General features: G+C 34.3%; 2 protein-coding genes across 2 annotated transcripts; one reads left to right on the top strand and one right to left on the bottom strand.

Moving 5' to 3' along the window:
- Positions 1 to 1,199: 1,199 nt before the first annotated feature.
- Positions 1,200 to 7,120, bottom strand: LOC144545230 (copper-transporting ATPase HMA5-like). Its single transcript, XM_078293819.1, has 6 exons — positions 6,743 to 7,120; positions 3,745 to 5,136; positions 3,387 to 3,641; positions 3,167 to 3,289; positions 2,586 to 3,065; positions 1,200 to 1,842 (listed from the first exon to the last, which is right to left on the bottom strand). Exons 1-6 carry the CDS (start codon positions 7,052 to 7,054, stop codon positions 1,426 to 1,428), a joined length of 2,979 nt encoding a protein of 992 aa, XP_078149945.1. The 5' UTR covers positions 7,055 to 7,120; the 3' UTR covers positions 1,200 to 1,425.
- Positions 7,121 to 12,026: 4,906 nt separating this feature from the next.
- LOC144545286 (antitermination NusB domain-containing protein) lies at positions 12,027 to 16,469 on the top strand. Its single transcript, XM_078293875.1, has 7 exons — positions 12,027 to 12,366; positions 12,477 to 12,553; positions 13,165 to 13,299; positions 13,384 to 13,438; positions 14,057 to 14,144; positions 14,750 to 14,848; positions 16,118 to 16,469. Exons 1-7 carry the CDS (start codon positions 12,071 to 12,073, stop codon positions 16,289 to 16,291), a joined length of 924 nt encoding a protein of 307 aa, XP_078150001.1. The 5' UTR covers positions 12,027 to 12,070; the 3' UTR covers positions 16,292 to 16,469.
- Positions 16,470 to 16,711: the final 242 nt, after the last annotated feature.

Genomic DNA, 16,711 nt, shown 5'->3' with positions numbered 1-16,711 from the left:
ATTTACTACTTTGAATTGTTTAGAATTTTTAAATAAAGTGATTTTCTACATATTTAAAAAATTTAGATAGTAAAAGAAATATAAAAGTTGAATTATAAGTACATTTTTATATGGTGATCATGTTGAACGATTCAGATCAATTATTTGAACTTTGTAAACATAGATATTGATCCAAAATACGCACCAATGTACACTATGTATAAAAACATAGCCTCACTCTTAAAATATTTACAATATTAGAAAAGCATGTGGTCATTATGTAAATATTTCCTCTGTAAAATCTCCATCTCCATCCTCTCCAAAACCTCATCCAAAGAAATTCGTATTTCATAGCAAAACCCAGAAATGTAAGCAGCATATATTAGAAAAGCAAGGGGTCATTGTGTAAAAGTTTATGCAGCGCACGGACTGCAGAATTAAAACAGGGCTGTTACGGCTGTATGTGGTTTGTGCACTGCATGGGGCCAAAACTGATCTGTTAAAAACTTTACCCAAAAGTTTCCTCTGTAAAATGTCTTTCCTCTCCAAAAACCTCATCCAAAGCAACAAACTCGTAGGAGCAAAACCCATAAATGGAAGCAGCATCTACCATACAATATTGGAAACGAAAGGGGTCATAGTGTAAAATTTTGTGTAAAGAATTTAACAAAACAATTTTGGCTTCATGCAGCGCACGGACAATACAATTAAAGTAGCGCTGTACATGATCTGTGCGCTGCATTAAGTAAAACCTACTCTGTTAAATCTATACCCAAAATTTTCCTCTGTAAAATCTATCCTCTCCAAAACCTCATCCAAAGCAAAACCCAGAAATGGAAGCAGCAAGCTTCTTATAATCTTATCTGAGTGAGTCTATGGTACTATGCATATTACGATTTGGCACCGTGCTACGGCTCTATATTTGAGTTTTCAAATCCTAACGGTTGATCCGAACCGTTCATGATACTTGTCCGAGACAGTACAGCTATGCAAGTTTGTTTTACCAGCGTCTATATATAACTTTCTTTACCTGATCCTTTTACGAGTATTGAATAAAATCGATTTTTGTGGCTTATTGAATAAAATTAAGCATCCTATATGACAGAGTCCAAACCTATTTTTTGCCACACACACAGCCGCACTATTTTTTATTTGTGTGAGTGTGTGTGTGTGTGCGGGTGTGTGTGAGAGAGAGAGAGAGAAAGAGAAAGAACCACAAAGACTAGGTAAAGAAACGCATAAAATATGTATATTGAAACCTTCACATGTAAAATATCCGACACATTCAGATATATAGCTGTACATGCCACACACTTCATTCTTCTAAACAAAAACCACACATGTATATTGACTCTTATTTTTCCTCAAAAAAAAAAACCACACAAGGCAAATTAAGTAAACATTGTACAGAGCAACTAACAAACTAGCTATTTTCATAACCTAAACCTAACCAACCCTGACTTCACTACACTGAAGCATATCCAGCTTCTTGGGCCTCCTGTAATACCTAAGCAACAATGAACAACACACCACACTCACTGACGATGAGGCCATGGCCGCACCGGCAAGCCACGGTGGCAATCTGAACCTGGTGAAAGGGAAGAGCACTCCTGCAGCTATCGGTATACCAATAATGTTGTAACCAAGAGCCCACACGTAATTCATGCGAATGCGAAAGAGAGTCTTTCTCGAGAGATCTATTGCAGTTATCACATCCTCTAAATTACTTCTCATTAGGACTACGTCAGCTGCTTCGATTGCTATGTCTGTGCCTGCACCAATGGCCATTCCCACATCAGCTGAAACAAGTGCCGGTGAATCGTTGATTCCATCTCCTACCATTGCCACAACCTTGCCTTGCATCTGAAAAATAAATAATACAACCCTAAAAAAACTATATAATTGACTGTGTAGATAAAATATATAAATATAAGATTTTGAAATATCAAATTATAGAATTGTATTGGAAATTTTTTTTACCTTTTCTTCCTACAACCGTTCAAGTTGATTTCCATATTAAATTGTGCTTGGAGACCAAATTTCACATTTTTAGAAAATTATTACTAGTTTTCTCAAAATATGAGTATGAAGTAAAACACTCGCTTTATTTCATAAAGCACCATAGCCCAACTCATATTATTAAATAATAATAATATTAATATTAATGTATTTGTTTTAGTTATGTTGCTTTTGCTGCTTTGCTAAATAACATCAGCATTCAGCCTAAAGTAGTAGCAAACATTTGTTTGCATTCCCAACTAAAGTTTGTAAAATTGTATTTCTTTTTAAGCTAAATTACCTTTTTAGCAATGTCTGTGAGAAGGACCATGTGTCAAATTCTGAATTTTTAGCAAATTGTTTGCAATTTGGATTAAATTTCTATTTTCTAAAAATAAAATTTACAAAAATTTAACTGTTGGTTTAAGGATTCTTTATCCAAAAAGGCTACTTGAAGATTCAGAATTCACAAACTCATTCGTGAAAACACAACTAACAAAATTTTCAGGCCTCAGTTAATTATTATTACTATTAAACCAGCAAACAAAAAAGATATTGATGTGCACTGCTCGGTATCTATTCTAATAAAAGAGGGAGTGTCTACGTACCTGAAGTTCCTTCACTTTCTGAGCCTTCTCTTCTGGTTTTGCCTCTGCAACTACATTCTCAATTCCAACTTCCATTGCAATAGCCTTTGCAGTGCCCCAGTTATCCCCGGTTACCATAATACTCTCCACCTTCATTGACCTCAGTAGGGATATGACCTCCTGGGCCCCGGGCTTCAGTGGGTCTGATATACCTATTATCCCAACAACCTCTTGATTTATTGCGACAATAATTCCAGTCTGTGCCATTTCCTCTGATTCCATAAGAATTTCAGATGCCTCATCTGAGATAGCCACTCCTGACTCTATCATCAAGGTTTTGTTGCCTATTATCACATTTTTGTTTCTCACTGTGGCCTTGACACCTCGGCCGGTGACAGAAATGAAATCCCATACCTCAGGCCTGATATAATTTTCTTCATCTCCTCTGAAATTTTTTGTGTATTGAACAATTGCTTTTGCCAGAGGATGCTCACTGTTTACCTGCCAGGAAAGACAAAATACAAGCTAGTGTTAATGTTATGCTAGAGAACGTGATAATGTTAATAAATGTAAAATAAAATTCAGAGAAGAAATTAAATTACCTCAGCAGCAGCCACAATTTCATAGAACTCAGGCAATGCCATAGTTTTAAGAAGCTTAGTTCGAACAACAACAGGTTTTCCAGTTGTTAGTGTACCCGTCTTATCAAATACAATACAATTTACCTACACGGCAGAGTAGCAATGTGCATCAGCCAGAATAAAGTTTCATAAAATTAATATAAACATATTAAAAGCATCATCTATGCAGTAAATTAAGTACCTTATGTGCACTTTCCAATGCCTGACCTCCTTTTATCAGCACACCTTGAGAAGCACCAACTCCGGTTGCAACCATGACAGCTGTTGGGGTTGCCAAACCAAGAGCACATGGACACGCTATAACCACAACAGATATGCTGAATTGAAGCGCCAGTTGAAAACTATCCATTGAAGACGGAATCCATGATTTGCTGTACCAGTTAAATTTCCCAGCCAAAAACCATGCAAGCCATGTTGCTAAGGCAAGAGCAATAACCTGGATTTTGGAAAAGATGCAGAAATTTAAGCCAAAATGTAATAAAAAGTTTGTTTTTGGAAGAATACTAATACCTTATGATAGGATTTAAACTTAAACTCACCAGAGGGACAAAGACCTTGGAAATGCGATCAGCAAACTTCTGCATAGGTGCTTTTGCCATTTGTGCGGACTCGACCAGACCAACGATCTGTGATAAGGCACTCTCTGACCCAACATGTGTCACTCTTACATGCAACACACCATTCTCATTTACTGTTCCACCTATTACATTGTCTCCTTTCCTCTTCGCGACAGGTTGCGACTCCCCCGTTATCATACTTTCATTTACATGACTCTGTCCCCATATAACAAATCCATCGGAAGCCACCTTTCCTCCAGGCATTACTTTTATCACGTCATTCTTTTGTATCAACCGGCTGTCAATCTCTCTCTCGTCCACAACATTTCCTTCGCTGTCATATGACAAAAGTGTAGCGGTATCAGGTGCAAGGTCCATGAGCTTTGCAATGGCTTCTGACGTTTTCCCTTTCGCCAATATCTCAAGGAATTTTCCTAGCATGATAAATGAAATGAGCATTGAACTCGTCTCGAAAAAATCAGCTCCCATATAGTCTTCAGATGTTGCGGCTCTTATTACTGAGTAAACTGAGTAAAAATACGCCGTATTCGTCCCCAATGCAATTAACACATCCATGTTTGCTGAACCATGTCTCAAGGCTTTGTAAGCACCAGTATAAAACCTTCGGCCTAGAATGAACTGGACAGGAGTGGATAAGATCCATCTCAAGAGTTCTCCGATAGTCAACATATGAACCACCTTTTTGTCAAGCCCGTTCTTGGTCCATGGGATGTACATAAACACCATGGAAGTGAGAAACACAGGAATGGTGAAAAGCAGACTCCATAAGAAAGAATATAAATAATGTTTAATTTCATTTCTCCTATTCATTTCCCTTCCTTGTTCCTCGGGGAAAATCGATGCGCTGAGTCGGCCTGCTCCAACAGACTCCATGACTTCTATGAAATTTCTTGGGCCTGTTTGATCAGTCTTATAAGACAGAGTTATTTTGTGAAGTGTAATATCAAATGTTGCATCTTCTACTCCAGGAAGTGCTTCAAGTGAGGTTTTCACCATATCAACCAATTTCTCGTCAAGGACTCCATCTACTTTGAGATGGATTCGATTTATATCCTCGCCGGTTGAAATAAGCATGGCTTCAAAACCAGTTTCTTCTACTACATGCATGAGTTTCACAGTAGTGACGGTTTTTGGGTCATACTGAATTTCAGCTTCTTCAATTGCTAGGGCAACAACAGCTTTTTTTACACCCGGCACAGACTGTAAAGCAGATTCGACGGTCAATGAACATGATGTGCATGTCATGCCTTTTATGTGGAGTCTACATGTTAAAATTGACTTTTGTTGGAGGTCCTCTTGGAATAAGGTGGCTTTGAACCCGACATCCTCAATTGTCTCCGCAATTTGTTCCTCCTGTCAGGAATTTATCCATTAGAGTAAATTTAAACAAGGACTTCAGGGTATATTAGGCATTTTTGGGTCTTGTAGGGCTACACATTTATATACATATATATGTATCTTCTTTTATGTTTTCAGAAGCAAAGTCAACTAGAACTATCTAGGTCTTATTAACTAGGCGTGATTGATTGAAAGATGAGTTTGTTAAAAGGCTCTTTACCAAGCCATTCAAAAGTCAACTTAATGATAAAGTATATGTTTATGACTTAAATAATCTCAAATACAACTTAAGAAGTTAACATTCTTCTAGTTTTATATTAAATGGAGAAGGCCCACAAGGGCCACATCTTAGAAGGCATCTTAGTACATTAACAATTGTGCTAATAGGGAAGTTATATTTTAAATTAAGTCCTAAGTATTTTTCATAGAGGGAAAAACCTTTCTTGTGCATAATACCTTTCTGTAAATTAATATATGTCACGGAAAATATACAACTTACCCCTCGTGTTTTTCCATCCTCCTTTTTTATTAGATATACGAATTTTGTTTAGGATTAGGCGTTTTGGTACGAAACCAATGATTCCGTCCTAAGTATCTTTTGTTAGTCAAGACAAGAAAGTGCAAGTTGAGAGCAAAAGTCAAATTTAAGTATAATCTAGATCTAATTAACCCATGTAAACCTAAAAATTTTAAGATCTTTAAGGAGAAATTAGTTAATTATTTACTTCTTTTTCTGAAAATTAGTGACTTTAACAACTAACAATTTCATTGATAAAAAAAACATATTTACATTAATGGGTCAAATGATCATAATTCATAAATCTACTCTTTTATTCTCAAAAATCTTCTAAACTAATCTAGTATTCTAATCCTCATCTCGCTCCACGACTGGATCCACTTCTTTGGCCGCCGCCGTGCTTCGACAGCAACTGGATCTACTCACCATCGCACTCCAATCGAGATGTTGATCACGTAATTAATTGTCATCTCGCTTCACAACCGAATCCGCTTCTTCGACCGTCGCTGCTCTCCGATGACAACCAAATTAATTATATACTTCTTATAATACACAATAATCTAAGCATGCATGGTTCTATGAAAATAAACTTTAGGACAAATAAAGATGGTCTGTGGTTTTAAACAATAAGATAAAAGATGTTGATCATGAGAAAATACGAGGTATGATATGAAATAAATAAATGAAAATGCCCACATCAATAATGTTATGGTTTCTCTTTCTAATTAAATTTAGAGAAAGCAACTAGCATTAATAGCATACCTAAAGGAATATGAAAGAAATAACCCAGATGGGAAATACAAATGTCAAATCATAAGAATTCACTTATTAACGCAATCAGACACGCAATGAACCACTCCAACTCTCCGAGCACGGTAATAACTAGTAAGCATTTTTATTGAAAGAAACCTTTCATAAGGTCACGATCACTAAAACTTGCACTTACCTGTCTCTACCCTTGGAAAATTAGAATTTAATATTTCTGTTATTGCTTGCTTTTGTGTCATTTATGATGTAAAGCATCCGTGTACTGGCAAGATCCTCTTGCCCCACCACCCCTCAATTATGTATTTATGTAAAAGTAAAGAAAAGGAGTGGACTTACTGAAACAAAGGCAGGATAGAAGATGACTTGTGCACGATTATTGAGGACATCAACAGCGGCATCATGTATCCCTGGAAGGCGTTTGATAGCTTTCTCAACCGACCCAGCACACGCAGAGCACGTCATCCCGACCACAGAAAACAGCGCTACCTTCCTGCTCTGCTCCTCCTCCGGCAACGCCTCCAGGTCAGCCCCAGCCTTAGGGTACTTGGGCATAGAAGGATATCTGGGACGTGGCGACAAAAGACGGCTTGTAGAGGCTCCGCCATCGCTTCGGAAGCAGGAGAGAAGAAACCCCCTACTAGTTGACATCTCTTTTCTCCGCCCCTCTCTCTCTCTCTCAAGTCTCAAGTCTCAATGTAGTAGATTCTAATTTGAATTGGTTCGAGGGAAATGGGTTTGAATCGAGTTAGAATTATATAAACTCAAACTCATGAATGATCGGTCGGTCAAAGCAGCGGATAGGGATAGGAATAGGATAACCATCACGTGAACGAATCTTAAAGCAAGGATAGGATAGTTCATAGTACGTAGACCTGAACTAATTAAGCCTAAATCTCGTCTCGATTATTGATGTATTGAGTATGACGCCCCTTCTTTCCAATAAAAAAAATAGTCTGTCATTATTCTTTGTCCGCAAGTTTAGCCTTCTAGTTGTACGATAATGTTTTTTATCCCAAGAATAATAAATCATTTATTTTGAATATTCTATTTTATTAGCAACTTTGAATTTCCTGTTACCTCGCTGACATAAGATGGTACTTAAGAACGAGTATAGGCTTCACTAATTCCAAACTTAGATTATTAATTCAAAAACAAGTTTTACTTCCAAATAAAATTATATATATTTCAAATCTAATTAGTCACCTAACATTGAGTATCAACATGGTATACATACTATAATCTATATATAAAAGTGATGAGATTTAATGCATTACGATTTACCCAAACGACCTAAATTATCTAATAGTCGATCTATAATTATTAAATTAATGATGTCTCATGTATTATTAAATAATATTCAAATTATATAAAATTTTATCTGTAGGTTATGTACGTATATGCACAACCGCACGTCCATAATTGTTTTAATTTTAATCTTGTTGACTTTATTATTAAAATAATATCAAGATTCATAATTAGTTGATATTAAGTGTTTCTTTCTCTATTACCACAGTGGTTAAACTAGTCGTTATCATTATCGTTGTCATTATTATTATTATTATTATTATTATGAGTGATGTTTCTATGGACATAAGGACATATTTGTAAAATGAACATATTTTTATTTTCAAAGTTCAAACAGTCGATCCGAACCGTTCATATTGTTCTCCATATTAATATGTGCTTGGAGACCAAATTTTACATTTTTCTGAATTTTTTTACTATTTATTAAGATGGGTACAAAAAATATCAAATTCAGACCATTCAATTTTGTACACATCTTAATAAATAGTAAAAAAATTCAGAAAAATGTAAAATTTGGTATCCAAGCACATATTAACATAGAGAACAAGATGAACGGTTCGGATCAACTGTTTGAACTTTGAAAATAAAAATATGTTCATTTTACAAATAGGTCCTTATGTCCATAGAAGCCTTTGCCTGTTATTATTATTATTATTATTATTTAATTTTAAAAATTTTGTGAGAAAAGACATGGTTTAAATTTTCTCTCTGTTGTCCTTTGTTCTTGGCTTATTGTCGAGCATGGCTAATATAACATCAGTGTCATTTCAGTCTATATAACACCAACTCCAAAATCTATCGAATCGACTTCAAACGGTGAATCTAAACCGTTCAAACCAATCTACTTCATTAGTTGTGTGTTTACATCAAAATTTATAATTTTTTTAACTTATTTAGTATCAAATCAAGCGGTCAAATGTGTGAGTTTTTAAGTTAATTTTAATACATTCATTTTCCAACCTTTTTACTGCTTGATTTGATACTAAAATAACTCGAAAATATATAAAAAAAATGTATGTAAACGCATCACTCATAAAGAAAATCAGTTTGAACGGTTTGGATTAGTCGTTTGAAGTCTATTTAATTGATTTTGAAGTTAGTGTCATATGACACCAATGTTATACTAGCCGAACTCCTTATTGTCTCATCTGCCTGTAAATATTAAAGTTTTAGGATGCAACTATTGATCATCAGATGGATCTTCCTCTACTTTGAGGGACCAAATGATCATCAGATTTACTCTCAGTAGTGCACGTCCATAATTGTTTTAATTTTAATTTTAATCTTGTATATAAACTTTTCATCTGATGATCAATAGTGCACTAGTCCGAATTTCAAAGTTTTAGTACTCCACAGTTTGAGATTTGAGATTTACTCTCAGTTATTTTGAGATTCGGACTAGTGCAGGATCAGTACTATTTGAATTTTGAAATCAAATGTCCCCCGCATGCTCTAACGGAAATTGATAGGTCCTTTAATTTAGTTCAAAAGATTAAAATATTGAGGTATTATAATATTTTACTAGAGTGTTCTTAAAGTTTAATCAAGTTTTTGATGAGTTTAACTCTAAAATTTATCGAATTGATTTTAAACAACGAATTTAAATCGTTGAAACCAATCTATTCACGAGTGATGTGTTTACATGTTAAATTTATAAAAAAAATTAAATAAATTAGCACAAAGTTAAAGGTCAAAATGATGAAAAATAAATATATTAAACAAATTATCCGTGAAGTAAAGGTAGTATCATTCTGGTAGATTTTGAAATCAAACTCGCCAAAGACTTACAGTGGGCTTAAGAATACTCTAGTTCTACAGATATTAATGGGAGTTGTGTATCACTACTCTCTTTTCACCAATTAATAGGCTAAGGTAGTATCATTGGACAGCAAACCTTTTTCATTTTTATTTTTTTTTGGGTAATGTAGGCTGTTGGTCATGAATATATATATATATATATATATATATATATATATATATATATATATGGTGCCATTTCGGGACCTGGTGATACTGAAATATGCAATGAAGTTTCGTTTGTTTTGGTTAATTGAGATAAAGCAACGGTTAAAAATGGCTTTATAATGTGTACTTTGATTCTGGGTCTAGAAAATGGAAGACACTTCATTACCTCTTCAGTCCAAAAAAGGATACATCAAAATATACTTCTTTTCTACGTCATTTAAAAAAAATGTTTATGTTAAAAATAATTATACAGTTATGCTCTATTCTAGAAATTTTGCATCACTTATGGGATGGATTCAGAATTTTTGTCATGAGGGCAAAACAATATTGAATCATATTTAAATAAATAATTAGATTTAAACACATTAACTAATTAGGTACTCAATAAAAAAATAATACTTTAAATTATACTTTCAAATATTATGACTTGTAATTTCTGATTCTAACCTATAATTTTAATTACTAATTATAATTCAAAAAATATTTTAATTTCAACCCTAAATTTAATTCGAATTATAAATCAAACGTCTTGAGATGGACAAAAACCCCTGCACCTACCTGTAGGGGTGAAAACGGATCGGATACATACGGATCGGATATGGATCGGATAGTGGCCTGTAAATTAACCATATCCGTATCCGTTTTTATTTTTCGGATACAGATACGGATCGGATATTAGACGGATACGGATCGGATATTAACCAGATACGGATACGGATATCCGCTTTTTATAGTAGTGAATAACATAATTTTTTTCATAATATATATTAAACTATATAATATATATCTACTATTCGGATACGGATAGTTAAAATTTAAAACCATATCCACACGGATATTCGAATATCGGATATTCGTATTAAATTTTCAGATACGGAGTCAGATACGGTCGGATAATATCCAACCCATTTGCAGCCCTACCTACCTGGCCTATTTCATATCGCACGTTCATGACCGAAATATTCAAATTTCAGTATTGTTTGAGATATAGAGGCTCTTATCAAGCAAATGCCGATTCGTCTTTGCACTCGAGATGGGTCAAACTTTTGTAAGACAAACAATTCAGAATGTGTTTTGTAATTAGAACACAAACATTCCAAGTCCTTTAATTTTGCTAAATGTATGGTGCAAAAGGTTGATTTGGAGCTTAAAATTTATTTTGTTTCAACAGCTATACAATATGCTTCTAACCAAATAAAGTTCAAGTTCTCAAACCTGGCCCGTTCAAACATTTTTCGTGAAAGGCCTTACTTCAATCCACCGGGCGTCCTCTGGAGGTTGTGATCTGATTCATGTCGAAACAGTTTAACTCGCACCAAGATTAATACAAACAGCTTCAAAATTTGTGCGGATCAAATGTGCATGAATCTCAAGATTGATTGAACAGTTCTGATTGGAGATCAGGTTGAATTGAGTTCGATGTCCATCAAACCTTCCAGTCCCCCCTTCGGGATTAAATGAGTTCTATACATCACGCAATAAGTGTTTATAATAAGCATGGAGTCATGGAGTCCTCAATGGGCTCACAAGCCCAATACCAGCCCAATACTAGCCCAATACGGCCTCAAGGATTTAGTATGATGGGATCATATTTTAAGGCACAAAAGGTCATAAGATAACAAAGGCTCACAAGCCCGTAATTCAACTTAAAAAGTTAATGACAACATTATCAAGAGCATACAAGAGAACCAAATCTCATTCATGAAATGCATGACAAAGAGTATAAAAAAATGAACCCATTTAAAAAGCTTGGTTTAATTTTTTTAAGAACAATTACAATTTACCAAGTTTTTATAAAAAAAAAAAAACCCTTGTGTTTAAAATTTCGGTGCCATACAGATTATGCTCCACTTCGAATAGACTATCGCGGAGTTGAATCGAACAGTCCCAATTTAAAACCCAACTTTTGAGGTAGTTCACTGAATCTGTAGCCCTCCAAAACCTCATCCAAAGCAATTCGTATTTCATAGCAAAACCCAGAAATGGAAGCAGCATATATTAGAAAAGCAAGGGGTCATTGTGTAAAAGTTTATGCAGCGCACGGACTGCAGAATTAAAACAGGGCTGAATTACCCAAAAGTTTCCTCTGTAAAATGTCTTTCCTCTCCAAAAACCTCATCCAAAGCAACAAACTCGTAGGAGCAAAACCCATAAATGGAAGCAGCATCTATCATACAATATTGGAAACGAAAGGGATCATTGTGTAAAATTGTGTAAAGAATTTAACAAAACAATTTTGACTTCATGCAGCGCACGGACAATACAATTAAAGTAGCTCTGTACATGATCTGTGCGCTGCATTAAGTAAAACCTACTCTGTTAAATCTATACCCAAAATTTTCCTCTGTAAAATCTCTATCCTCTCCAAAACCTCATCCAAAGCAAAACCCAGAAATGGAAGCAGCAAGCTTCTTATCCTCTCCTAAAACCCATTTTTCTCCTCTAACCCCTCGCCATTTTACAATTTACGCAAATGTCCGGAGAAAGACACCTTCAAAGAATGCCCCTTTTCTCTCTTCTCCTTCTCCCTCTCTCATCACCTCTCCTCCTCTCCGTGCAGTTGCGGAGGTACTCGAGCAAGCAACTGCCACGTGTCACACTGATGTCGCTTCTTCTCGTGTGCGCTCACATAGTAATATCGACAAAAGCGGGAGGTTTTGTAGCCCTAGAGCTGCGCGAGAGCTTGCTTTGTGAGTTATTTGTTTGATTGTTGGTTAATTTTTATCATGATACCTTGAGACAATTCAATTGTTGTATTTGGGTAATTTGATATTTTTCTGGGTATATGTGGAAATTTCAGGATGATATCTTATGCTGCGTGCTTAGAAGGAACTGATCCTATCCAGCTTTTTGACACGAGAGTAAATGCCAAGAGAGGTTAGCTAAATTTAAATTCAAATACCCGAGGTTTAATGTACCAGTATTTCTGGTTTGAAATGAACAAAAATTGAAAAATATGGGTTATATACAGTAAAAAAAAAAAAAAAAGTTGTTTTGTCTTGCAAAAGATACTCAAGTCCTGATCTGTACAAAATCTGAACCGTTCAGCACGAATCTTGAAGCAACACATTTTATATTAATACTGCCTCATGCATCTAAATAGGCATCAAAGTTACTTAAAACTTGCTTTCTAGTTTACTGGTTGATCCTAAGTTTCTAATATATTTGCTTAACTGTTGTTATTCAGAGTTCAATTCGTGTTCTACACATGTTTTGATTTCAATAATAGAAATCGGTGGTACCAGCTGTTTGGTACCTTGCCGGAACATGTTTTTATTTCAATAATAGAAATCAGTGGGTTTTCCCTTGAGCAATTTTATTTTAGAACTGTTTTGTACTACCTTTTATCTGAGGTGTCAGTACCAGTATCCTGAAATTGCATTGTGATTTAAAAATTCACCCAGCATTTATTTTTTATTTTTATTCCATTCATAATGCTTTGTGCGAATATGATAATATCAATAAATTGATTGAATTTGATATCTCAGTGCCAGGTTTTAAATTCGACAAGAAATTGCTATTGAAATATAACCACATGATATTTGGAGAAGCACCAATTGAGGTTGAAACGGAGGAAGAAGCCCAAGAATTGATGCGTCAGGATGAAAGAGATTCTGATTTTGGTACCATTTTTTTTTTCAATTTCATTTGTGCCATGGTTTAGGTAAATTTCTTTCCTCCTTAATTTCTCCTGTATACATTATCAGATGCAGATGTCCTTTCGGCTCCTGTAAAGCTGGTTTATAGCAACTTTGTCTTACGGTATTGCTCTATCTATTAATGTATTTGCAAAATTTTACTGGGTTTGTACTGTAAAAAGACCTCATTATTATATATCACTCTTCGAAGAAAGAAATATCAGTAATGCATGGAACCAGCAGGCACAGCTTAAATTTTACCCATAATTATAGAAATACTTTTTCCATTTATGACTATTAAATTCAACTGTGTTTGTAAAAAAAATTCTCGATAAGTTCGTAAATGCATGGAGTTCAATAAGAAAATTAGCAGAATATACTCTTTTAAATGATATTCAGTATTGTTAAAAAGATTATTTTACTATGGTCAATAATTAGCTATTTGATTTCAATCAAAATGTGCGGGCCCCTTTACACTCTGTTAATTGAACTCATACCAGTATTACTTGGCCTTGCTAATCAATTGATATTTTCTGAAGTTATGGATTCTTTGCTGTATTTTCATTCTCTTTTTCAAACAGTAAAGAATAATTTGAGAGAAAGACCGGAGTAATTCAGAACTTATCATTTTTAAATGAAAAAACTAACAAATTCATTTGTTTTGAATGCTGTTGGTGATATTTCAAGGTTTTGTATAATTAATTTGTTTGGTTTTATGATGACTTTTTTCGTTTTTTTACAGTTTTACTCGGGAAATACTGAGGGCAGTGGTTAGCGGTTGGAATCAGCGTGTTCATGTCATAAACAAAGTTATTCCACAACCTTGGAAGGTTTTTATTTTTACCTCTTATTTTTTGGGCAAATTATAATTTGGTATATTGAGTGAGGCTATGGTACTATGCATAGTGCAAATTATCAAAAAAATTGTATGCAAAGTTCAAATAGTCGATGTGAACTGTTCAAAGTTCAACGTGATCTCCATATGAAAATATACTTCCATATGAAAATATACTTGCAGATTAAATTTTCTATTCTTATATTTTTTTTTAGATAGGTAGAAAATCACTACTTTTGAATGGTCTAGAAGTTTTAGATCAAATGATTTTCTACCCATCTAAAAAAAATATTAAAAAATATTCTGAAAAATGTAAAATTTGATCTACAAGTGCATTTTTATATGGAAATCATGTTGAACGGTCCAGATGGATTGTTTGGACTTTGAAAATGGAGATATTGATCCATAGTACGGACCACTATGCGCTATGCATAGTACCATAGCCCTAACATGTAAAAAATTGATTATCTGTTTGCTTTTAAAGTGTGCCCTGAGTAACCCCTCTTTCGCACTTGATAGTGCATCACTTGTAAAATGAGGAAGAAGAGGGGTTATTTTGCATATGTAGCTCACTCACTCTCTCTCTCTCTCTCTCTACAGAATGAGGCAGCATCAAGGATAATAGAACTATGCATTTTGCATATTGCAATGGCAGAGATAACATCTATGAAAACCAAACATCAAATAGTAATTAATGAGGTATGTATTTCTTCATTCAAGCATAAATGTTAATAAATAATATGCAGCATATCCCCCTTATTTGTGGGAATTTCATGTTACCCCTCAAAAACTTCGAAATTACATATCCCCCCTCTCTAAAATTCATAATATCATATTTACCCTTCCATATTTTTTTAAAACTCACGAATTTACCCAATTTATTGACTTTTCAATTAAAAATAATTTTAAGCATAAATGTTAAAAAATAATGTACACCGTTTTATTTTGACTTGAATGCAAATGCCTGCTCTCATCTTCTTTGGTTTTTATTTTGGCTTAATTGCGCATGATATCTCTCAAAGCCTCAAATCAATTTATCGAGCAATACCAGTATTTGAGGGTATCCCCCCTCTCTAAAATTCATAATATCATATTTACCCTTCCATATTTTTTAAAAACTCACGAATTTACCCAATTTATTGACTTTTCAATTAAAAATAATTTTAAGCATAAATGTTAAAAAATAATGTACACCGTTTTATTTTGACTTGAATGCAAATGCCTGCTCTCATCTTCTTTGGTTTTTATTTTGGCTTAATTGCGCATGATATCTCTCAAAGCCTCAAATCAATTTATCGAGCAATACCAGTATTTGAGGGTTCCCCTCTCATGCATGCATCCCAACAGCATAGACACATTTTTTTTTCCTTAAGTACCCTTAATGATTTAAGGTAGTCAGGTGTCACCTCTCAAAGCCTCAAATCAATTTTCGAGCAGTACCAGTATTTGAGGATTCCCCTCTCATGCATGCATCCCAACACCATAGAAACCTTTCTTTATTCCTAAAGTACCCTTAATGATTTAAGGTAGTCAGGCCTCATCTCGTACAAGATTTAGGACCTTATTCTTTTTTTTTTTGGAGTCAAATTGCATTATATTTACTAAGACATTTTCTATGAGAATTTCGATGACATGTAGTCAGATATTTTGGATATACTGATAGCACTATATCATTGATTGAAGTCGTCATGCACAGACATTTAAGTAGAAGAAATTCTTTCTCTATCAATAGTGGTATTTAAATAAAAAAAATTTAAGGGGTTTAAGTGTGGAGGAGGCGGGGTGTATTTAAGTGTGCAATTTATCATTCATCTGTACCGGGTTTTTTCCTGATACCAGCAAAGTGCCAAAATTTGATACTTTGATCTGACTACTATTTCTTATTAAATAGTACCGGATCCACTATTTGTCAAAGAAATGTTATAACAAATAATATGAAATATAATTGTGTTTATTTCAATGAGAAAGGCAGTGGATCTTGCAAAGCGGTTCTGTGACGGGCGGGCCCCACGCATTATAAATGGCTGCCTCCGTTCTTTTGTGAAACAAAGATCAGAGCAAGGTTCTGAAGCTGATCTCAATGCCGATGATTCTAAACGGGAGGAGGATCTCACACAGTCCGAAACAATGCAGCAAGCATGAAATAAAATGATGTATGGAAATTTTGTTTTTAGTTATGAATTTCAATTAGTTGATCAAATATGGCATTGTAAGTTTGTAACATTCTTGGGTTGTACTTTGTAGTGTGACTAATTTTGTATTTGGAACAATAGAGAAAAATGATAAGAGTAAAAAATTAGAAAATATGGTCCTTCAGGAATCACGCTTTTTACATTTTGAACCCTAAGATGTTAATATTTTGCTTAGGAATTGGATGAAAAATTACATTATTGTTATTTCAGCAATCTAAATTGCTAATATGATAATGTCATAATGTATACCCCGTAATATATTAATGATAGATAACATGCATATATATTTTTATAAATTTTGGTACGGTACAAATAGTGAATTTTGAGGATTAACTGAGAACAAAATTTAAAGGATTAAAATGTATATCGA

The sequence above is a fragment of the Carex rostrata genome, chromosome 27 (assembly GCF_964058835.1).
Source record: "Carex rostrata chromosome 27, lpCarRost1.2, whole genome shotgun sequence".
NCBI classification, from domain to species: domain Eukaryota; kingdom Viridiplantae; phylum Streptophyta; class Magnoliopsida; order Poales; family Cyperaceae; genus Carex; species Carex rostrata.
This window is presented reverse-complemented; position numbering and strand designations above follow the sequence as displayed.

Excerpts from the sequence above, each read along its gene's own strand:
- LOC144545230 (XM_078293819.1), bottom strand. The coding sequence starts at position 7,054 with ATGTCAACTAGTAGGGGGTTTCTTCTCTCCTGCTTCCGAAGCGATGGC. Across the intron at positions 3,290-3,386 it reads CATTGGAAAGTGCACATAAG|GTAAATTGTATTGTATTTGA; the intron begins GTACTTAATTTA and ends TCTGCCGTGTAG. Across the intron at positions 3,066-3,166 it reads AAATTGTGGCTGCTGCTGAG|GTAAACAGTGAGCATCCTCT; the intron begins GTAATTTAATTT and ends CTTTCCTGGCAG.
- LOC144545286 (XM_078293875.1), top strand. The coding sequence starts at position 12,071 with ATGGAAGCAGCAAGCTTCTTATCCTCTCCTAAAACCCATTTTTCTCCT. Across the intron at positions 13,439-14,056 it reads TATAGCAACTTTGTCTTACG|TTTTACTCGGGAAATACTGA; the intron begins GTATTGCTCTAT and ends GTTTTTTTACAG. Across the intron at positions 14,849-16,117 it reads ATCAAATAGTAATTAATGAG|GCAGTGGATCTTGCAAAGCG; the intron begins GTATGTATTTCT and ends TCAATGAGAAAG.